Below are 23,838 nucleotides of genomic sequence, written 5' to 3' on the forward strand. Positions count from 1 at the left end.
GGTTTGGCCATTCTTGAGTTGACTTTCATCGTTATCCAGGCAGCAAGCTGCTTGGGAACACTTATTTTACATAATTTGCATAAACTGTTACAGCCTTAACCTGGGAATTAGTATAGAAGAAATACATATTGCAATATTCGGGAAAGCCATAACAACGCTATAATAATGAGTAGTAAGGAGTAACAAAGTGGTCCAGGAGCAAACTCGATGGTGGTGTCAGCCCAAGGCTGGAAAGAGGACAGTGAGCCCTGAACACTTTATCTCATTTTAGTTTCTGGCTGCTGCCTGGATTTGCAGAGTAGCATTTGTTTACTCACTACGTGGATGTTACAAAGAGAACTGTGCCAATATCCGTGTCACTTTTGAACATTTGTTTATACATTCTTTACAGAATGCTTTCTATTTCTTCAGTTTACAGGAGTTTGTTAAACCATTGAAGAGAGAATCTGTCAATATATTGATGGCAAAAATCTTGATTACTCTTAATAAGACTCTTGCTGAAACAAAATGACATATGCTGAAAATAAACTGTTTTTTTTTATTCAATACTAGCACTGTTTTGCTGGAGATAATTTACTTGAACAATGCTTTTTTTCCTTAAGTGTTCATGCGCTGCCAATTAAGCCGATTGCAAAAAGGACATGCAACAGATGAGTGGTTTCAACTCAGTTCCCATGTACCACTAAAGGGTATCGAGCCAGGATCTTTGCGTGTTCGAGCACGGTATTCTGTGGAGAAGATTATGCCAGAAGAGGAGTACAATGAGTTTAAAGAGGTATGAAGTTGTTTAATTTTCCTTGGTTTATCTGTCAAAAATGATTTTGTTGTTTGAGATGGGTCCTAATAACACTGGTTGACATCATTAAATAATATTTATAGTGACATCTATATATCACTACAGATGTATATCAGTTTTTCCACAGCTGTTACATGTTAGGAAAAGCTTCTGAATATCTTAAAATTCTGTTTTTCTTTCAGCTTATACTCCAGAAAGAACTTCACGTAGTCTACGCCCTATCACACGTTTGTGGACAGGATAGAACTCTGTTGGCTGGCATTTTATTGAAGATTTTTCTTCATGAAAAGCTTGAGTCCTTGTTGTTACGAACACTAAATGACAGGGAGATAAGCATGGAAGGTACTGTGCTAAATTACGCTAAAGTTTACTGGAACTCTGGGCAGGTGGGGAGGGAAGGGCTTCGGCGCCTTCCTTTTTTTTTTTTTAACCTCATTCAGTTACAACATATATCAAAGTGTAAAGACAGCACACTTATCCTCTGCTTTTTTCTCAGTTTTCACTTTTTTTTTTTTTTTTCCAGATGAAGCCACTACCTTGTTTCGTGCCACCACTTTAGCAAGTACACTCATGGAGCAGTACATGAAAGCCACAGCAACAAGCTTTGTTCACCACGCACTGAAAGACTCTATATTAAAGATAATGGAGAGCAAGCAGTCCTGTGAGGTGATACCTTCAACTATGCTTTTAAACATTTTGGTTTGTTGGCACAATTAATACTAGCTTCAGAGACATTAATCTCTCAGAGCTAAAATTAGTTTACATAAGAAATAACGGAACTGAATTCATGAGATATTTTTTTTTCCCCCCCTAGATTTTGGCTTTGAACAATATTCATAGTAGAACTTTATAAGGTTTTTAATTAAAATTTCTTTCAATTATCTATTATTTAGCAATTGTCAGCTGTTTTGTAGCAGTTACTGAGTGTCCTAACCTAAGTATCTTCTGGTAAACTCAAGATACTGTAAAGCCAATGTCTGAACTTTAGTTTTAATTTAAAACTTCCTGATATTAAACGATTTCTATTGATCCTGAAACTGTTTTTAAAATGACTCTCGTGACTTCTGTGTTTAACTTAATTGTGGAAAGCATTTGAGTCCTCAGAAATTTGGATTGAGAGAGACAGAAAGGTCATGCAGAGGGATAGTGGCGAATATCTGAGCTGTTAAAAGCCTCATGTATTAGAACTCAAAACCATTGCTGCTTCGCATTTCCTGAGTAGCCATTGAAACAGACTTGTGAGCTTTAAGAGAACTGTACAGCAGCAGAATATTTAATTTACTCTGAAGTAGTATTCAACTACATACATAAGTTGGTTTCTTAATATCTAGTTCTAGTTAGGAGAAGAAACATAATCTTTTTCTCTTTTTTGTTTCAGTTAAATCCCTCAAAGTTAGAAAAAAATGAAGATGTAAACACTAATTTGGCACATCTACTCAGTATACTTTCAGAACTGGTGGAGAAAATATTCATGGCTGCGGAGATACTGCCTCCGTAAGTTTGCACTTTCCTGTTCAGATTTGTATTTGAAAATTCCTGTTTGTGTGAATTACGTTGCACCTTAAAATGATGTTCGTACTGGTTCATCTTCTGCTAATCAGTCATAAGGCCACTGTCATTAGGGTTGGTTGCTGTATGCACACAGAGAATACAGACAGGGGAAAAAAAATAACTCTCAGGAATTAATAGTGCTTTTTCCAAAAGTCTCTGTCTAGCACATGTGCTTTTCTTTAAAGGAGAAGATACTAGACCCAAGAGGTCAGGGGAAGAAGAATAATCTCATATTTCCACAGAAAGGTAGAAGAAGGTAGTAGTTAGCAGATGATTATATGTATGTAAGTTGATTACAAATTATTTCCAGTCCCCCTCCTCTGAGAAAGAGATGGAACTACTAACAGCATATTAAAAATACAAGCAGGCAGTAGTAGAATGGTACCATGGTGTGACTGCTTCTGTCCACTAGGGAAATGCAGAGGTTATGTATTTTTTCTTTTTTTAATTGCTAACATTACTTGTGTCCATCGTTTAGAATTCGAACCATCTAATAAAAAGAGGATAGTACTGCCAGTTTTCTTTTGCTGTGTCATTAGCTTTTAAAGTAAAAACCTTCAGTTTTGAGGTGGCAAAGTAGCAGAAAAGCCTTCTGTGTTACTGCTGGCAAGATTAGCATTAAAGGTTGCGCTTCTTTTAAGTACATGATGCAGCTCTCAACATTTTCTAAAATACACCACAACTTTCCCATTTTTTAATGCAAGAGGACTATTGTTGTGGCTGCTTAACTTTTAAATACCTAACCCTCATTTATGTAAAAAATAGTTGTTTAGTTAAGAAGAAGGAAAAAAATCAAACCCTAAACATTGTCTTTTTTAAAAGGAGATGCTACTTAGGAAACAGACAGTTATAAAACATTTAATGCACATCTGAATAACCACCGAATTGCGTATAGAATTGTGTATTAATGAAGGCGTTCCCTTGCCATTCATAAATTTACTTTTTAATATAGAGATTGACTTGATAAATGTATTAACTTATAAATTAACTCTTAGTTAAAATTAATTTAAAGCTTATAAATGTAGTATTAATAATGGCTCTGCAACAAGTAAGGGGGTTGGTCCAGATCCTTTCTGACCAGCTGTTTTGGTTTTATAAGTTTAATGAAATGAGTAAATGGGTATTACTTTTGCAGGACATTGCGGTATATCTATGGGTGCCTACAGAAATCTGTTCAAAACAAGTGGCCAGCGAATACCACCATGAGAACCAGAGTTGTTAGGTAAGTTACTTGTCACTTTATTCTGACAATAGTCTTCTCAAGTCTTGCTAAAGAGATACTTTAATGTGCTTATCTATGTTTCTTTCAGTGACAAGACTGTATAGTACTAACATAGGTTACAGCAGTATTTAAGATATTTACGATGCTGAGGCATGATATCCCAGTTAATTATGAGCTTGCTAGGTTTTTAATCATCGTCTTAGAGCCTTGCCAAAATAAGATGATGTACTATAGAGGTCGGTATAGCTTTACTTAATAGTTTTAACTCTTAATTTACTTGTGTTCTGTCAAGTTTTACAAACTAATTTAGAATAGCAATTCCCCTTTTTGTGCTGGAAAAGAAGAACTTCTGTGGAAGCAATAGTTAACCTTTGTGATACCTGCAGAGAGCAGTGACCGCTGAAGATCATGTCCCTGTCATATGCCATCTGGGAGGACTGCGCCTTACCCAGGGACTATTATGTAGAGTGCGTTAATTGCTGGAGAAGTCTTAGATGGTTTAAGGTCTGTGCTCTTTAAAATGCAGACCCCACACGGTAAGGAAGCTAGTGCCTTCTCATGAAGACAAGTGGACTGTTGTGAGATTTTGCTGAGGTGCTGAGCGCTTTCTTCCCCAGCTTTCTAGATGTCAGCAATTACTTCATGGAGGAAAGTAGTAGATCCTGTATTATTTTTCTACTGTAGCGTGCCGTCATCAGGATGTGGATCGGCTTAAGCTGACCTAAGGCTGCGTTGCTGCCAGAAGAGAGGTTCCCTTTGCCCTCCTCCTCCATACATTGGCCGGGGGGAGTGGGTGGCTCGGTGGCTCCTGCATCCTGTGGGATGGATGCGTGGGATGGATGCCGTGAGGTGGCAGACAATGGAAAATCTTTGGGAGGTCAGAGACCAAGGGCGGCTACTTTTTGAAGCCAATGTGGTCTGAGATCAGCTTTACAATTGAGTTCTCCCCGCGTGTTTTCAGCGACTCACCTTTAATTGGGAAATCAATATGCCAGGTTTTTTCAGCTTTTATCATAGTTCAAGTCATAGCATGATATTCTTAATTTGTTAACGTATTCACAGAGCGCAGGGCTGGTTGGTTGGTGTCTGTCTCAAAAAGATTCCACGCTAACTTGAATCCTTAAAGACTACACAATATCTACATTAATTCTCTCATTTTATTGAACAAAATACAATTTCCTTCCCGTTTCAGTGGCTTTGTTTTTCTTCGACTGATTTGTCCTGCTATCCTGAACCCAAGGATGTTTAATATCATCTCAGGTGAGTATAGGCTTCAGATTGAATTCATACTTTATATAGTGGTAGGCATGGAATTACTGTAGTGTCTAATGTAGCAAAATACGACGCTTTTTTGAATGCTGTGTCCAAAGTCATCTTATCCACGTCACTTGGCTGACTTCTCCATAAGGCAGCCAGCGTATGCTTTTCACCCTGAAAGGTTAGATTGTGGTTAACCCCAGTGTCATTTTACAGTCCAGAAAAACAGGCATGGTAGTATTTAATAATACAATTTTGAGTTAAAGTCTAGTGTGCTATGTGGAATATATTCTACCAGTGTGAAAAATCTAAGCATGTGATCTTCAGCTGTCACTTTGAGTACAACGTGGTGCCAAAGTTAATGGCTGAAACTCAATGGTATCTCCTAAATAAACAAGATTTATAAAGTTGAAAATGTGTCTGCAGAGCTTGGAATACATTTGTGCACCTAGAAAATTATGCTGGAATATCTTGTTCAAATGTGCTGTTTCCAGCCATTGGGGAAGCCTTTACTTTCACTCATTAAGTATGGTTAATCCCAAAAAAGGAATCTTAGAGATGAGACGGGGGTGGCATTTAGAAAGGGTGCGTTGTGCAGGCTTGAGGTGGTAATCCTGGTTGACTTAAAGGCCATATATGGGAGAGTTCCCATGGGCTTGCCTCAGGGAACGTTTTCACTGTGTCAAGTCCTACCCTGTTTTTTGATGCTCTCTTGGTGGCATCCATAGCAGCTAACTAAAGCAGCGGCAGGGAACGTGCCTGTTTGCAAGACCGGGGTTGCGGAGCTGCTGTGCTGCCCTGCGGCACAGTGCTGGACGGTACCAGATAGCTGCTTTTTTTTTTTTTCCTCCCCTTTGTTCACTTCCTTTTTTAAGACAATGTAGCCTGTTTTCTGTAGTATCTCTTTAAGCTATACATAATGAGAAGGGCTGTGTTGAACAGAAAGTTCCTTTCTCTCACCCAGTAATCATTTCCATCCGTGCTTTGGAGAAAGCAAGCATTTGAGAAGCAAGGGCTGGTACACAGTGACACTTTCTTTAGGATTACCTTATCTTCAGGTAATTTCCAAGTTAGGTACCTCCTAACTTGGGTTGCACTGTGTCTGCAGGTGTAAAAGGTTACCTATGAATTTGAGTAATCCCCTTTAAGCTTGTCTGTCAGTGTTAACGTCTTGTTCTGTATGCAACTATTACACAAAATCAGATGTTCGTATTGATATATTTTTGTGGACGTTACTAAAGCAGTATCAGTTTTACTTCACCAAGTGATATTTTCCACATGCACTTCTGTTATAATATTAAAAATATTTTATTCCTTAAAATTGTGACTTGGAGAAGAGCTTTACTTTAATGTATCTGCTGTTAGTTTTAAATGGAATGGTCAGTAACTCTCTACTTTCTTTTCCTGCCAGATTCTCCTTCCCCCACTGCTGCAAGAACACTGACGCTGGTCGCCAAGTCTGTGCAGAATTTAGCAAATCTGGTTGAATTTGGAGCTAAGGTGAATATAATTTTACACACAGAGAACAGCTCAGAACTACGCTTCCAGCACACTTCAATGTTTCTGTGTAATACAGGCAAAAATCTGTTGCTGTCTTCTCGTGCAAAGCCCAACGTGTGACCTGTTTGTCCTCATCAGCAAGGAGGCCTCGTTACTGCAATGGCTTCTGTCCTCTGCATTTAGAGCTAAACAGGGTGTTGATCTGAACCAGAGCAGTAGCATAAAGCCTGGCCACGTTGGGAAGAAGAGCCATCACCATTTGAGAGGAAGTGATCTAGAAACTCACGTTAATGACTAGGTTGAACCCATGAAGGTTTTGAATCTGGTAGTAGGAACACCAGCAATGGTCTGTTAAAATAACTGATGAACAAATGACCACACCAGTAGGTATGCAGGGTGTGATGCAACCCTATACTGATGCTATGAGAACGCAGCAAGCAGTTTGCTCCAGAGACACCAGTGGAAGTGGCAGCCACCCCTCCACAACAGCAGTGTCCGTGATGGTAAAACGGGCACGTTTTCTTTTGGAATATCCGTATCAAGAAAGACAACTGAGAATCGCTGGAGCAGGAACCTGCGATGGGAAAGAATTAAAAGGATAAATATTCTGCCTTAAATAGATGATGAGAGGGGTTTTTTTGCATTTCCATTGATTATTTGATGGCAAAGGGGAGGCATCTTTCAGTAATATCGGCATGCTTCTCTACACAATCTTGAAATGCATTCCATGCACATATTCTATCTACATAGTAATTAACTTTCAGATTGAGACTAATCTAATTCTCAGTGTGGTATAGATTATCCAATTCTGAAACAAATGAAGAACTGCCAACCTCTGATGCTTCACCCTGCATCCTTCGGTTGGTGTTTTCTGTGGTAGAGCACTTCAAAGCACCCCTTCTATTTGTACTCACTTCCATATTGCTGGACATAATTAATATTGTACATCAAGCGTACATATTGTACTAAAAAGCCCAGCTTTCAATAAAGTTTCTATTATAACATTAAGAGAATGCCAGCAATGGCCTGTCTCAGTTCCCAGGCCGAAACTTGGTTGGAAAGTAAATCTGCTGACTTGAGCATAATGAAAGTGACTTTAGGCTGGCATTATGAAGTTATTTCTCTGACACACGTAACTTGGAATGTAAGCGTTAATGAAAGAACAAGAAAGAGGGCACTTGTTCCTGATCATACCTTTGAAAGCAGAGCATTTGTTCATGGCAGCTTGGTAGCAAGAGACGTTGGTCTTAATGCAAATTCATGTCAGTATGGATGTGTAAGAAAACCTCTGAATCAGAGATTCTGAATGTAAGAAAATACCAAATTCTGTAGTCTTTCGACTGGCTGCACACCAGACATTAGAAATTCATTTGAAAAAATAAAATCACTGCAGATGACATCTGTTTTGCAGTGTCATTTGTCTGACTGCGCATACTTCAGGTATGATAATTATCTTGGCATTGACTTGTTCTAATGAATACTTTTAAAAATTACTAGGAACCATATATGGAAGGGGTAAATCCATTCATCAAGAGCAACAAACATCGCATGATCATGTTCTTGGATGAACTCGGGGTAAGTGGTTAAACAAGTCTTTACTGGAAGTTACATAGCAACATTGAAACTGAAAATTCTTTACACTTACTAACTTGCTCAAAAGTGCATCAGCTGCCGTACAATTTTGAATTCTTCTAACTGAATAAATTTTTCTTACGCGTGCTTAGAAACTGCAGATTGCTGGCCTGCCATACGGAATTAAAACCATCAAATGTCATCTTAGACTTGCTCAAATAAATTTTGTAGCTGAGGATTAGAAATTTTGGCCAAAAAAACACATCTTTAAAAAGATATTTTAAGAGAAGAGTTCTTATATGTAATTCGTTGTATGGTTTTGACCAGAGATTGAAATTATTTTTTGCTTTAAAAAGCATTAGGTTTCATTTCAGGTACGCATTAATGCATCACTCCATGCATTGTAGATATTGCAGTTTGAAAGTGAACTGCAGTTACTATATTCTTTTAAACTGTTAGGGTTTTATGTATGATGGCTACAACAGGACTAAGGTCCTTATGTTATATATGTGTATTTTTAAACCAAGAATTCATTTTAAAAACCAAGATGAAAAAAACGTGCCAAGCTTCCTGAGTTGATCCCTTAAAAATGACCTAGCAGATATCTCAGAATATTTTGATATGATATAAAAATAAGTGTGGCATTTGGGTAGATTAAGTGTCACCTTTTTCTTGTTAAATTGCAACTCCTGCATATGATGATACGTCACTTTTCTTTAAATGACAGATTTTGCATGAGGTCTCTGAAAACTCTTAACTTGAAAGTAACTTTTGCATTAATCTACTGTTTTAATTACAACCTTATTGTTTTATGACCAGTGTAATGAGTTACTTGGTAGTCACAGATTTTGCTGAATTTTCATTGCTGCTGTTCTCTCATTTAGACTGAAAAAAACCCAAACCTATTGGATGGATTCCCCCCCACTTAGGGCAAGGTTATGAGTATCTACATGCGGTAGCTTTCTGGTCCGCTCAATGGTAGTGTAGCAACATCGGATCTTTTAGGAAGAATCCTTCTAGCCAGGAGTAGAAACTGCAGTATACTCATAAAACGCATGCTTCTGGGCGGGAAAAAATGTGTAAATTGTAATAGAGAGATGGATTGGAGACTTAGCTGGAAAGATGAACATTGCAGTACTTGCTCGTGGTATAAAACAATTGTGTCGGCAGAGCTGTAGAGCTGTAATTTATCTTCCTGTGTGCCCGGCTACTCAGCACCCTAAATCTGCTCTCATCCTTTGTGTTGAAGAACGTTCCTGAGCTTCCAGACACTACAGAGCACTCTAGAACTGACCTATCTCGTGATCTGGCGGCCTTGCATGAGATATGTCTGGCACACTCAGATGAACTCCGGACGCTCAGTAATGAGCGAGGTGTAATGCAGGTAAGCAACAAACACAGGTACAGACGGTACGTCTTGAGTTAATCCTTCGTATCAGGATGCTTTGGTAGTATTTCTGGCCTGCAGTGTGGCTGATAAACATTCTAAAATACGTGCATTTTACCAGGAGGTTATTAGCTGTAAAGTAAGTATTTAGTCCATAGTTTTCTTTCTTCATGCAGCAAAACCAAAGAGGTTTTGTAAAGTTTCGAGAGGAAGTTTTAGTTTCTGGAGGAAACCTAGACCCACAACATTGCTGTCTCCTGGCAGGCTCTCTGGGTCGTTAGTTTTATGATCTTGGTTTTTTTTCAGTTGAGAACTAAATTTACTTCCATTAGCTGTCGGTACCTCATTTCTGCTTCCTGATTTCCCAGTCCATTTGTAAACCAACACGACAAACTTTTCTAGCAAAGCCCACCAGCGTTAGCAGCACGCTTTCATAGCTTCCCTGCTAAACCACACAGCGGCAAAAAGACCCATGGGTGGAGAGGCAAAGTTCGTAATGTTGTTTCAGACTTCCCTTTTGAAGGTAATGTTTTATTGATTAGGGAATTGCCCGTTTCCTTTTTTTGGTTTTGCTTTAATATACTTTAAGCTGTGTAGCAGGTGTGATAGGCTAATGCTGAAAAAGCTTCTCAAGCAAGACTGTTCTGTTTAACATATGGTTTTACCGACTGTCTCTCTACAGCATGTTCTTAAGAAGCTTCTGGCTATTACTGAACTGCTTCAACAGAAACAAAATCAGTATTCCGTGTCTAATAGCAACAGGTAGCAGCCCTCTACCTGAATTCTGCATGGATCCAGCATGCCCAACATGGTGACTCACACCAGTATCACTTTCTTCTTGCTCTTGCCAAAAATAGCACACCCTGTCACATTCCCAGTGATGTGTGAACTATGCAAAAAGAAAACAAAGATCCTGTTGGTGAATGATTGTACCAGCAGCTTTTTTTAAGCTATCTGTGCAGGACATTTGCACTTTTTTTTTTCCACTTGGAAACAGTTTTCACAACCTCTGAGCCTTGGTGTACAGTTCACCTTCCGCAAAGAAAATGCTGTGACTCTGTCTTGAACTTTGAAAATTATTTTCAGCACCTCTAGTTGCCAAAGTTCTGCTGTCTTGTTGGAAAAGAATTATCAACTGACATAAAAAGAAATCTGTTGTTTTGACAGCTACATATAACTGGATAACATTTCTTACTGTAATTTCTGACTGGTTACAATAATTACGACTTTTGACTGTTTCAACCACTTTAACTTGTATTTACAGTTTCCAGAATTTGATGTTATGGTAGAAACAATCTTTACTGTACACTTTTTATACCATGCTGTTTCTCTTGCTGGAATCATGTTGAAAGAGAATATGCAGAATGCGTCTTGTCAGCTTTATTTTTTGATGTTCCACTGATTCAGTCTGAATAGTTCTTCCATCAAGAACTGTAATATCCAGATAAATCACAATGCTTTTGTAAAATGTTTACAAAAGTAAATAATTATTGATCGTTGTATCAGACATGCATGCATTCATTAAAACATTTTATAAAATATGTATTGGTTGGTCTCTTGTGTACTGTAAGTCTAGCATAAATATTTTTATAAGTGAAAAAATAAGTTTTTAAAATAAATCAAGCTGCGGATCAACTCTTTACAGAAACTGGCTAACTTTGGCTGCTGTGGAAATTTTTTACAGTGTCTGCACACATGATGTACTTTGAAATGTTCTGTGGCGTCACTTTTTAGCATGAATCCTCCAAATGGCATTACTTTGTCCATATGCCTTAATTTGGTACTTCTGTCTTGTAGGATAAGAAAGTAGATGTTAAAATTGTTTAAAAAAACATTAAAATATGCAGTTGATTCAGAGGGTATTTCAGCATCACCATTCGTAACTTTTCTAGGAGGTGATCTCATAAGGAATACAAGGATGCTGAGATTCACTGACAAGACTAATGTGATAATCCCATAAATAAATGTGTAATATGAACATGGCTGTTACACCCTTAGAACAACTACACAGTCTCTCACGTCCAACAGAACTGCGTTTCCCACTCACTGTCCACTAAATTGTGTAGACTTTATCTTTGGGTCTTTACGGTAATGTAGTAATTTACACATGCAGTGCATGTTGTTTTAGGTTTGCGTTTGGCTCTTGCTGCGCTGCCCTGGTCTCTCCAGTTGGGGCAACTTTCTCAAAGGGGAGTGCCCAGGGCTGTAGTGAGAGGTGTCGTGGCTGCTACACGTAGTAGACAGAGGTGATGCTGTTAATGCAGCCTAGGGAAGACAAACCTGTTTGCAAGACCTTGGTATTACCAAGTTCTTCTTTAGATCGCCGCATAAAACCACTGCTTGACCTGTTGCTGTCAAGCTTGTATTAAACTGTATCTATCTATCTCAGACAAAAAGGTCACTAACAGTCTTTTTTTCAGCCCTATTTAGTTCTCTCTCTGTATAGTGTTAGGTCACGCAAGTCACAGCCCCAGTTTATAACTACTGCGGAATGCTCCACCTACAGTTTCCAACCAGTACACAACTTAACTTAAACCCTGTTAAATCAGACTGTCTTCACTTGATTATGGAGGTGGTGTGCAAATGGTGTCATGCTTTCTGAAGTGGAATTGCGATACCTGCTTTTCTTCCCTGACAAGTCAGCAGCTGACCCTGATATAAAAGGATTTGTCAAAAACAGAGTGGATAAAGTGGGTTATTGTGTAGCTTTAGTTGGCTGGGTGTAGGTAGTATAACATGGTAAAAATACAAACTTTGGAGAATAGATTTGGCTGGCTACATACAAAATGCAGTGATAAGAATGAAACCAGGACGCTCCCAAAGTTGCATTTAGGTGTGCATATTACAGAACTGATTATGTTCTAAAACAGGATATGAAAAGGGCGTACATTTTTGAGCCATCTAACTACTTAGGAAGATTTTTAAAACATTCTTCTCAGTTGTCCCCTGCTAAATTAGTCACAACAATCTAGTCTGCAACCACAGCTGCAGAGTAAGTCAGTCACAAAGGTGCGATTATTACTTTCCATATTGTAAAATATGTTGCTGCAGCCTGTCGGTACGCCTGAGAAGAGCTTCCCCCATGCACCCAGTGTTGTGGGCATGGCTGTATTCTTTTAGCTGCTTCAATGACAAGCTTGGGAAGGGAAGAGAGAGCACATCCTGCTGTAAAGCACACATGGGTTTGTTACCAGATCTGTCTCCTGCTTGCATTTATCCGCTTAATAAATGGCCAGTTTGACATTAAGTGTAGGATGACAGCATGGCAGGAGCTGTTCCTGAACCAAAACTCTTCCCCAGGTGACAAATGTCTTAAAGCAAACATTTCTTATGAATGTTTGACCTTGAATGGATGGGAGTTTAACAAACTTAGCGAAGTCACATACTTTATTGCAAAGATATTAAGAACTGACAGAATAAATACCTCATGATACAGAGCAAGGAACCTACTGCAGACAGGTTCACACTTGACATCGAACAGTAGTTTCCGTAGGGGTAGGATTCCATCTTCCTTCAAAGTTACACCAAATCCATAAGATCATCATCCGTCCACTCTTCCTAATGGAAGGGAAAAATATAATGCCTTGAGCAATGTCTGAATTCGGTGTGTTTTACAGCAAGGTGGGCCAGGCAATACGTGACTCTAGTAGGTACATACCCCTATGCACCTGCTGCCACAGTAACTGCCACTACACATGCCAGCTGAAGAGAATTTAAGTAGCCCATAACTTTTCACATCTCTGCACCGTGTCTGCTATGGGTAATAGACTCAAATAGCAAGTTTAAACTGATTTTAAACATAGTGCTTGTCCACATTACTTGAGAGATGAGCACTTCTGCCAGGACAGTTGACCATGCTTGTCTGGCGCGCTCCACTCATCCACTCTGCTCCTGACAGCCAGGCAGCAGCTGCCAGTCCTGGCTGACTTACAAGGCTAGCTCAACGGGAAATAAGAATTCATGCAAAGCATGCACACAAGTCACTTGATAAAATGCTCGTTTGTTAAGTTTCCCTTCAGACTAACCTTAAAGTCATGGAGGCCCAGCCATTTCAGCCACCCCTTTTTGAGGTTTAGTTCATGCTTATTCATTATGGACAACAATGTAGACACTTCCGTAAGAGCTCCTATTGCAACCTTTTACTAACGTCTTGTGCTTTTTACGGCTGTGCTCAACCAGTACCCTGTGTGTTTGTTTCTTCTATCAATCAGTTCACATTTATGAGCTCTCCATACCAGTTACAGCCTTGCTATTGCGTTTAACTTCAGCTGCAAACTATTAAATCAAGAAAAAAAATACCTTACAAGTAGATTAGAACCAACTCAGCACTTCTACATTACAGCCTTATTACTTAAAGCTATAAATACTGTTAGTATCAGCTAGCTACAGGATTAGTGAGGTCTCAAGGTCTGAGCACTATGCACATACATACTATAAGCTTTTTTCCAAAAAATGAAGCGCACTTTTTCCTTTATGTCCTGGACAGCTCAGATCTACTCTTGTATGTGATAATTACTCAGAATTGAGACTACAGAAGTACAAACTCTTGGCAGTTCATATACATCAGTATCTAAAAAGCCTTAAGTTTCAAAAGCTGTTAAAACTCTGCAAGAGCTTATTGTGAAATGCTGTAGGCTATGTGAATTCATCCAATCAGTTTATTCCTTTGGAAAAAGAATTGTGAATGTAAATTAATAACAAACCCCCAAAATCAGAACTTTCTTAAACCATAGCAGCATAACTAAAATAAGACCATCTTCAAGTTAAAGTGGGGTTGAGAAGAGTTGAGTCTCCAGAGCCTAGGTGGATCTGTTCTCTTAAGTCATTTTATGAGAAAGTAAAAAGTTATGAAAGTGCTAGTTTTACACAGTTGCCAGTTTCAATATGCTTTTTAAGACTGGCATTTGGAGTCAACACTGATCAAGTTTCTACAGCACTGAATAGTTAACATAAAAATATGCTTGAGGTGCCACATTTTGCTAGAACATGCTTTCAACGCTGATTTTATTATAATCTAGTTCAAAACATTTTTTAGATTCTAGTTTGACATCGTAGCATCAACCTACTATGGTAATTTATAAGAGCAAGACCACTTGAATTACAAAAAACCCACACATCCTGCATTTTATGTTAAAGATTTTGACAGACAACCCTCTTCAGCTGCTCGCACGCTTTTCTAAGTGCCACACCTATGGTGTCTTAGACTATTAGGTTATACAATGTCTTCAGTATCAAGAGGAGTCCAGTCAAAAAGGGTTCTTCACAAAGCTGTTCTCCACCAGAATGTATTCTCTACAACTTTCAGTCAATGTTACAAATGAAAGCTCTGAAAAGTATTCAGATTAAGTCTGAAGGATTACCTTAATTCTGTTTTGATTGGTTGAGTCCCCCTCCTCAGTCTATCTATCTGCCTTATTTATACTTGGTCTTACAACCTCAGGTAACAGCTACACATCTCTAATTTATGCATGCCTCGCTAGCAATTTGGCTGATGTAGAAATTTAATCCAGCAGTTGACTTCTCCTTTGTGCAAGAAGACAAAGAAAGTAAATGAAAACAACTCTGGCTCATGTTTTGTTTGTTTTGTTGTTTTGGGTTTTTTTTGTTCTTTTTTTTTTTTTAAAGTAGAAGAAGATTCTGTCTGAGCAACACATAAAAGAACATTAACATACGCAGAAGTTTGTCTCAGTAGCTATGCCACTTTTGTCTCAGCAGTTATGAATGGAAAAGCAACTACTTGTACAGTGCATTTACTGACCTCATCCATTTTAGACTTCTTTGCAACATATTCATCATCTTCATAGCCTTTCCTCTTCTTCCTAACACCCAACCAGGAAAAAAGTGAAATGTTTAGGTATTTTTATAACTCAGAGTCTCCTTATTTGGCGACAAGATTAGATTATGGACATATTTGTCACATAAACTACCAAAGCCTCAACTAGCAGCTTGCTGGCAGTTCGCAGTGGGTACTAAAGGGAAAACTAAAGGGAAAATGGCAGAAAAGAAAAACCAGGAAGTCCTTTGCCATCCACACGTTTCAAGAAAACATTACCCCTTTAATCATGTGATTTTAAAGCCCTTAATTCTCATAGCATATGACATCAAGCAGCCTTAGAAGCCACACAGGATTCCAGTTCTGTGTTACCAAATAATCAGTATTACAGCTTGCAGTGCAAATCAGCACAAAAGAACATATTTGTGTATTACTGAAAGCACTACTTTGAGTCTCGGTTCTCAGCTTCCAGCAGACGCTCACATAGTAAGTGAGCATGTGAACTGACATCCTTGGGTGTACATTTAGATCTTTTCATTTTCAATCACTCGCACAGATCAGAGAAACTTAATGTTTCTATGTAATAAAAAAAGGCAGAAGTTTGACATGTCAAAGAGTAAGTATCTACTTACGGGTTCACATTAAGCGAAAGTTCCGAGCCGTGACACTTCTCTAATTTCTGTTTTAGTGCAGCAACCTCTTCAGGCCTCGGCAGTTCGTATTTCTTTATGAGATTTTTCATGCCTACAGTGGCAACAACACAGCTCTAAGCAAATTGAATCATTTCTGATCTACCTTGTGAATTACACAAGCTTACCAATCAGTAGTACAGCTACTGTTATTGCTTATCCCTCACACTTAAACTTGAGACAACAGTTTACCCTCCCTTCCCTCATTCTAACAGGACAACAGTATACAATTTCAACATTTGTACTAGGGAAAAAAACACCTACACAAAAATAAAAAAAAATCAGAATGTTACACAGAGAAAAAACAGAATGTAAGAAGTTTTCAAGTCCACACCTCTGTAAGGTTTTGAAAGCATCATATCTAGTTTTTAAACAGACTCAAAAGGGCACTACAAGGCAACATACTGCAAACAGTTGAGACAGAAAGCTTAACAAGTAAAATCCTTGTATTTTCAAAGCAGGTATTAGACATTCCAACTCCCAAACTCCCCAAACTGCTTGCTTACAAAAATTCCCATTCCACATAGCACTCAAATTTTAGAGGACCAAAGATCACATGTGTTAAGACTCAACTATCATCTTACATCCAAGGATTAATTCTAAATAATGTCAAGGTACAGCAGAAACTGAGCACAAAGAACTACACCGAAGGTAAATTAGAAGGTAATTACAATACTGTAGAGTTCACATTACTCTTCTAACAAGCTGAAAAATACACGGGGATTTTTTGCTTACAGCATTGTAGCTCAGTCTTAAAAAAAGAAAAGATTGTTTTCAGTCTCTGTTAAGACTGCAAATTGAATTTACCCTGCAAGAAACAAGACTTTTTCCTCTGCCACCAGTTCTCTGTAAAACTAGTCATTTATAGATGCTTCGAAATTTCCTTCCAGCCATCATATGCTTACAGAAGAGCTACCTTTGGGCTAAAGCTACCTTCCAGAATAATGCAAGTGCAGAATAAGTGATCCCAGCTTTCCCTTTGCATCTCAGCAATGGAAACCTGCAGACACTGGATTTGTTAGCAGGAAGAGAAAAGGAAGAGCGTCTTTAAATTTAAATGGAATTTATAAAACTTATTGTAGACGCTGGTGACTTTTATGGTGTATTCACTACTACAGTCAGCTTAGTCAAAGGACTGAATTTTTAATGCTACTATTCTCCCATTTCAAATGTGTGCATTAGTTTAAAGCATTAAATAACTGATTACTTACTGGAAATTTTGTATCCCAGCCTTTTCATGTAATTAAAAAAAAGATAATAATCAGTGTACTACATTCCCCATTTATTTTAGCTAAACCATGCTAGCATTCTTGATATTATATATATATATGTGTTTGTTTATATATATGTTAAAATGTATATATATTTTCTCACACTAGCAAACCTGAACAACTTTTAAAGCATCTGTATAGCTGCAAAACAGAACTGAAGGATAAATCCTGGCCTGTCACCTAACACGAATCATTTAGCTTAGAAAAGGTACCCTCTGGTGGTAGAAATACTTACATGCAGGTTTTTGCCTGAAGCTAATTTTTAAGTCACAGTGACTGAAAAGAGGCGTTTCATCCTGACTTACAAAAACCATCATCTAGTTCCCAAAACAGATTTCTCACTTTTGAGTCAATCAGTAGCACTTAATTGAATGCAACACTATTGTTCTGAGAAGCATCAGGCTCTTTGCCTCTTACTTTAATCTCTTTGTATCATAGGCAAATCTCAGTGTTTTCTCCCCCTGAGTTCACACGCTAGGTAGTTCGTTCTACTGCCCATGTTTTACTTACCTCATGCCAGCCCTGAGGTGAAGAAAACCACTTGAAGCACACCTTTCTGCTTAAAGCTTTTGTTGCTTGGAAAAAAATGGCTTTCTTCCTTTAAAGATAGTATTTATCATATTTTTTCCAATGTTTACTTACATTTCATGCCATCTAGTAGCTTTGCTAAGGATATTCTGTCTTCTTTCAGCATAAGACTTTCTGATAAATAACTGCAAAGAGACACGGAAGAGTAAGTTCTTAAAATGAAGTGTCATAATTATTTGTGACAGCTACCATTAGTTGACAAAACATGTATTACTTATTATTTATATCTGCTAGAGCTTTATGATTAGACTTAGTAAGGACGCTTTGGTTACATAAGTGCTATAAAGAGATAAAAATCTAAATCTGTCACTTGGAACATCCTTCTTCTGTAAAAAAATGACAGAAGTATTCTCTGGCCATCTGAAGAACTGAAGTTCCAATGTTGTAGAATTAAACATTTGTAAGTGAGCCTCACTGAGTTAAGTCAACTTAAGTTTAAAGTTCTGTGAAGTGTCATCACACTAGTGCACAGCATGACTGCTGGAAAAGCAAATACTACAGAAGGGTAGCCTTCCAACAGACCAACAGTCAGCAAAGCTTGCAAGATGGGACTGCTTCTTTTGGCAGCTGGAAGCAAATCCTAAATGCTGTCGAGTCTCTTAGTCCCTCCCTCTTCCCTCAGAGAGTCCAACTTGCTTTTAGTAAGAACATTAACACACACACGCACGACCTGCACAGAATTCCAACGCATATAAGCAACAATCCTCACCAAGACCCAAAACAACCAAGTAGTTTTATCCCTTCCCGGGAATTGCACTCATGGATGAATTACAAAAAAAACCAAAGACTCTAAAGTACATCAGTCTGTTCTAGCTTCAAACTCACTTCATAGACATACACAGCTTTATCAGTTGCAGCTCCCAGACTGAGGCACCAGCCACCACGAAGGTGGTAACTGCTAAGCTAAGAGCTGCTCTGTTAGCACCACTGCTCTTGTAGTGCTCAAGTTTAAGAGTATTATTCAACCTTGTGCTGATACCAGATCTGAAGATTAATTTGGAGCCACCTATTCGCCAGAGCAGTGGCACTTGTTTATTCCCGAAGCTTGAACTTTTTCAAGACTGACCTATACACTGACATCATGGGAGCAACAGGTTTTCACACCTTCCATGTCCCATCCCACCTACTCACAGGTCCATGAGACCCAAGCTGCAGCATTAGTTTCTCTCGTGTCCGGCTGCTCAAACTTACGTAAAACAGTAAGTGACAAGGTTGTAGCAACTGTATGGTGCCAACATGGTGACAAATAACTAAGTTCTTCGTGAATACACAAAGATACATTCATGTAGCTTGATTCACACGCTATCTACAAATTATTCTAGCTCTTTTTGTAAGCATGCTTTTCTGAATTTTGGCACAAGTAGTATACAATATATATTCAGGAACGAGATCAACAAGTTTCAAGTTATAGTAAGCATCTGAGCATTTTTACGCTACTCCGAGAGGGCGTGAACCCTGTAGAGGATACTACCACACTGTCTCATTCTTTTAGGACAGGAGAGATCTGAGATACATTATGGGCAGGTGGAAGGAAAGCTTCTTTAAAGAGAACTATTCGCATTTACCAGTAGCCCTTGTGCCTGTAGGCATTACACTCTAAATGCAAAATGCTCACATGGACTGTCATGCAATTCAAACGCTCCAGATCCAGCTACTTACAACTACTTCAGTTGTTTTTCTGAAGAAAAGAGCATGTTTTGTCCTTAAATAAAACCAAACCAAACAAGCCATGCCTTTCAGCAATGATATCGAAGTGTTTGATAATGCCTTTGCAAACACCAGTAGCTAGACCACAGAAAGGAAAGGAACTGATTTAAAAGAGCACCTTATTATTAGTCCATCAAAACTGAACAGTTTTACCAGCCAAATACATCACTTTGCTTCAGCATGCCTAGTAGCTGTCAGTTCACCGTAATTTCATTTGAGTCTGTAACCTCAGATACCTTAAAAATCTTACTTTTTCTATAATTGATTCTTTAGGTGTTTCATACTCTCAGCTTCTACTGCATTTCAACTTTCTTCGCTCTAATCTCAAGATAAGTCTGAAAATCCTATGCTATTCTAATTAGGGAAAAGTCATTGGTTTGAAATATTATTTTTTTTTCCTTCTTCCGAGGGAATATGAAAAACAGACCCAAACTAAGTGCCTTTATCACCTACGTTTTGAACATGGAGAAAATTTTTTAAAAATGCCACTTCAGTTTTGAAACATAAAGAACATACCAGAGTATTAACAATCTGTAAATTCACGCTTCTACTAGTTAAGAATGTCTGAACAAAACAACTCTATACCAGAAGCAAATGAACTGTTTAAATCATACCCATAACAAAAAAAGACTACCTTTCCATATTAATTCCTGCTCTTGAACCACTAGATAATATAGCAGTGAGAGCTATCTGTGAGGGAGAAAAGAGCAGATACGCATCTGTCAGAGCCACTCGACTGAGGAAGTCATCAGCTGTTTTCCTTAAAACTTCAGGGTTGTCCAGCACTGGATAACGAGTCTAAAAAGTAAGAATTGAGGAAAGTAAGTAGCTGTTCTTCATGCTCTGCTTCATAAGGTCAGAACACACAATTCAACAATATTTTGTAAAACTAAAAAGTAGCAGGCCATCTTCTTATTCCAAAAATAATCTAAAGTACCTAAAGACCACAAGTAAACCGCCTTCCTTTCAGATATTTGCCTATCACTTTAGAACCTAGGTCTTTTAAGATCACAGGCACAAAAGAAAATCAAGTTTTCTAACACAAACCACAACAGATTTGTATTACATTAGAATACGGAGTACACAGCGTATAAAACAATACTACCTTCAAATCAATTAGAAATCCCTCAAATGGCCTGTATGGATTGTGGACAATAAGGTGGAAGTTCAGTTGCTGAATAAGCAGTAGTTCATATTCCAGTATTTGTTCAAGAGCCTTCTCCTGTCCAAGAGGGCTTTCTCGAAGGTTACCAACAAACTGTGCACTGGACACATTAAATTCATCTACTTTACAAGCCAAAAATGCACATGTGAGCCTTGAGGAGGAAAAAAAAAAAAAAAGCAATTGACATTCGCAGCATCAACCTTATTATCAAGAGTTCTGTTCAGAAAATTTGTATCTTCAAAACACCATGTTCTGAACACAGCAAACTTTTCCAGATGCAAACCGGAAGTAACCATACTTTGTCTTTACTAATATTTCTCAGGTGGCCTTTCTCATTTTTTTCAAGTCTTTACAGATATGAAAATTATACTTCCAACGCTCTGCTTGACAGAATAACTCAAGATGCATTGATAACTCACATTATTATCCGAGGATGATACTCCATCACTGAGTTATTGAGGTAAAAACGTTTGAAATACACGCAAGCTGTTCCCTAAATAAAAAAAAAAGGTAGGAGAAAGTAAGTATAGAAACAAAAAGGCATTAAGAAAAATAATTAAAAAAATAACATCACAAAACAGAACCGGAAAGTCTGAATATATACTGTAGACATACAGGATACATTAAGGCACTAAGATGCACACAATACCATATCATTAAATATTTCAAAGTCTAACACATTTATGCCTGCAAAAGCCCTACAAAGTGGCAGTTTAGTTATCTTTTCATCCATTTTTATACATATATTTAGGAAGATAATGCTCAAGAAGTGGTCAAAAATATCTTCCAGAGAAAAACCTGATACTGAAATTAAATTTAAAAACCAAAGACTGAAAAAATTACCCTGAAAGTTGTGAGTAATCCCAGCCAAAATATCTGACTTTTTAAATCAATTTCCCCAATATGTTCAACATTTATGCCTCTCTGTGTGCCTAGAAGTACTGCAGTCTGTCAATGCCACATTTCCAAGTTGATCTGAACGTCATTGGCATGAAAGCAGGTGTTTTCCAAAAACACTACTCAGTGAGTCTGACCCAGCACAGACACTCTACAGGGGCCATTTTTGAAACAGAAGGTCTGGTTCCACAGAGCATACAAAGGCAGCCTACTGCTATGTTTCAAACACGTCTTTAGACAAAGCAGTCTTCATCTCTGTTATTCACCACACCTGCCAGAAAAAGGCAGGACTGACAGGGGACAGTATACACTGAGCAACAAAAGAAGCACAAATTCATTCCCTGCTTCAGCTGTTAAGTCCCCACTGCCTCTCTTCTGAAACACACTCTTAAGTCAGTTCAAAGATTTATTTTTTTCCTTTGTAGGCTAGTTTACTGCCAGTACAGGTGCTTGAAAGAGCTTGCTTTGTGGTCAGACAAGCACCAATGCTTGAGAAACAAATGGACCAGACAGCCCAATTTTGGGACTGCCTTCAGTAGCCACAGCGAGATCATTTTATTGTATCATCAAGCCATACATCTTTAGGTTTGTTTCTACTTTTTCCTTAAGGGAGAGGAAAGAAAAAGGCTAAAAGTCATCCATGCAGGTGTAACAGCCGCAAGAAATCAATGAAGTTGAGAAGTAACTCTGGTTTTGAAATAGCTGCACTGCCCAGAAAACACAAAGAGAAAAAAAGGTGGCAGACCACAGCACTGGAAAACAAAAAACTTGAAAGATATCCGTGGCCTCAAGGACAAGACAAGTAAGCAGCAAGCGAGGGAACAAGAGGCAAGGAGGGGACAAAGCCTACAGCTCCGTTAGCTCTCAAACCGTAAGTGCATCACATTGTCTAGGTTGGAAGGGACCTTTAAGATCATCGAGTCCAACCATCAACCTAAAACTGCCAATTTACCACTAAAACAAGCTGAGCACCACATCTACCCATCTTTTAAATACCTCCAGGGATGGCAACTCCATCACTACCCTGGGCAGCACATTCCAATGCTTGATAACTCTTTTTTGGTGAAGGAATTCTTCCTACCATCCAATCTAAACCTCCCTTGGTGTAACTTGAGGCCGTTTCCTCCTGTCCTATCGCCTGTTACTTGCCAAAGCCACAGCGAGCGGGCACGGCTCCTTACCACCACGGATCTCGGCATGGCAGGCTTGAAGACGGCGCAGAAGTCCACCAACCGCTTTTCGTAGTACTTGCATATCGCTAGCTCCTCGTGGGGCTCCAGAAGGATAGGGTCGTTCTGCTGGACCTTCAAAGGAGCAAAGCGAGCCTGACGGAAGCGCTGGGCTCCCCCGTTCCCCCGCAGCTCTCCCCGTCAGAGGCGCAGGGACCGCCGGCCGGGAGGAGGCCGCAACGCTCCCCGTCCCCCTCCCCGCCGCCCCCTTCCTCACAGCCCCCCCCTCCCCGGCCCCGCACCTTCCCGCTGGACACCGCTTTGAAGCGGAACTTGCGGTTAGCCTCGGCCCGGCAGCGGGCCAGGTCCTCCTCGCTGCTGAAAGTCCAGTGCCGCTTCTGCGTGCTGCTGTGGTACATGATGGCGGCGGCTGACCGACCTCCGCGCTTTACGGCAGCGCGCTTTACGGCGGGCGCGGAGGGTGCCGGGAGTTGTAGTTCGGCGGGAAGCGGGCGATGGGCTGCCTGAGGGCGCGGAGAGGAGGACGGCCGCGATACCGGCCGGGGGCTGCGGGAGTCGGAGGGGCTGGAGACAGCTCTGGTGGCGGGGGTGAAGGTAGCGAGCCCCGCGGGAGGGGGCGGGAAAGGCCCCGGCCGCCATTGGGTGCAGGGAACGGCTGGAATAGGCGGGAGTGATATGCTTCTCCTCAGAGCTGGGATGCTGCTCTTCATGCAAAAACACCGCCATTAATCTGTCGTTGGGCCTTTTAATGTAATGAAAAACTAGCTTGTACGAGTAAGGGAGCTGGGATCCATCCCAGAGGGAGCACATGGTGGAAAACCTTTCGGTGTAGGAAAGCCTGTCAATGAGGAATGCTTTTTTTCTTGTGAAAATGGTGTAGCAAGAGGACTTGCAGCCCAGCATGAAAGCTCTGCGTGGCATGGAGAGACAGAATCCGCGGCACCATAGTGCCAGCAAGGGCAAAGCGTCTGCTCCTCGTACAGGGAGTGCCCTTCACGATCGTCTGGGAGCGCAGCGGCCCCGTGGCCTGTCGTGGATGGGGCAGAGAGCTGGGCTGACAGTGGTCCTTCTCACAGCGTGTTACAGTAATGCACGGCCATAAAATGCGGCTTCACAGTTTTTCAAGCTTCTTGAAAATTCCATGAAGCGTGCGGACCTCAAAAAAGAAGTTCACTGTACAGTTTCCATCCATGTCGCTATGAAACCATTGTAAGAAAGGCAGGTATTGTTTTTGCAGTGGAGAAAAGCCGTTTCCATCAGAGGTGACATGATA

The 23,838-nt window shown here is 39.6% G+C and overlaps 2 protein-coding genes across 5 annotated transcripts in view; one reads left to right on the top strand and one right to left on the bottom strand.

The window, feature by feature from the left end:
* RASA1 (RAS p21 protein activator 1) overlaps positions 1–10,828 on the top strand; it is a 61,773-nt gene extending 50,945 nt beyond the window's left edge. Inside the window, exons 16-25 of the mRNA XM_074568785.1 lie at positions 603–775; positions 979–1,138; positions 1,320–1,462; positions 2,175–2,290; positions 3,483–3,569; positions 4,762–4,829; positions 6,238–6,326; positions 7,824–7,901; positions 9,148–9,282; positions 9,968–10,828. Coding sequence (XP_074424886.1) covers positions 603–775; positions 979–1,138; positions 1,320–1,462; positions 2,175–2,290; positions 3,483–3,569; positions 4,762–4,829; positions 6,238–6,326; positions 7,824–7,901; positions 9,148–9,282; positions 9,968–10,051 — 1,133 coding nt within the window. The 3' untranslated portion in view covers positions 10,052–10,828. The remainder of the gene's footprint in view (positions 1–602; positions 776–978; positions 1,139–1,319; positions 1,463–2,174; positions 2,291–3,482; positions 3,570–4,761; positions 4,830–6,237; positions 6,327–7,823; positions 7,902–9,147; positions 9,283–9,967) is intronic.
* CCNH (cyclin H) overlaps positions 1–22,993 on the bottom strand; it is a 29,364-nt gene extending 6,371 nt beyond the window's left edge. Inside the window, exons 1-10 of one of the 4 annotated variants that reach the window (XR_012584823.1) lie at positions 22,847–22,993; positions 22,557–22,679; positions 20,898–20,971; positions 20,419–20,629; positions 19,948–20,111; positions 17,661–17,731; positions 15,691–15,802; positions 15,044–15,104; positions 12,710–12,843; positions 4,529–5,000 (exon numbers count right to left, since the gene is read on the bottom strand). Coding sequence is in view for 1 of the 4 variants with exons in the window: in XM_074568786.1 (XP_074424887.1) it covers positions 12,805–12,843; positions 15,044–15,104; positions 15,691–15,802; positions 17,661–17,731; positions 19,948–20,111; positions 20,419–20,629; positions 20,898–20,971; positions 22,557–22,679; positions 22,847–22,963 (972 nt within the window). In the remaining 3 variants the exon portion in view is untranslated. Of the gene's footprint in view, positions 1–4,528; positions 5,001–6,771; positions 6,901–12,654; positions 12,844–15,043; positions 15,105–15,690; positions 15,803–17,660; positions 17,732–19,947; positions 20,112–20,418; positions 20,630–20,897; positions 20,972–22,556; positions 22,680–22,846 lie in introns of those variants that run through there. The other 3 variants (XR_012584825.1, XR_012584824.1, XM_074568786.1) reach the window with 3 other exon arrangements.
* Between the last annotated feature and the right edge of the window lie 845 nt (positions 22,994–23,838).

Source organism: Larus michahellis, chromosome Z, assembly GCF_964199755.1.
Source record: "Larus michahellis chromosome Z, bLarMic1.1, whole genome shotgun sequence".
Classification (NCBI taxonomy): domain Eukaryota; kingdom Metazoa; phylum Chordata; class Aves; order Charadriiformes; family Laridae; genus Larus; species Larus michahellis.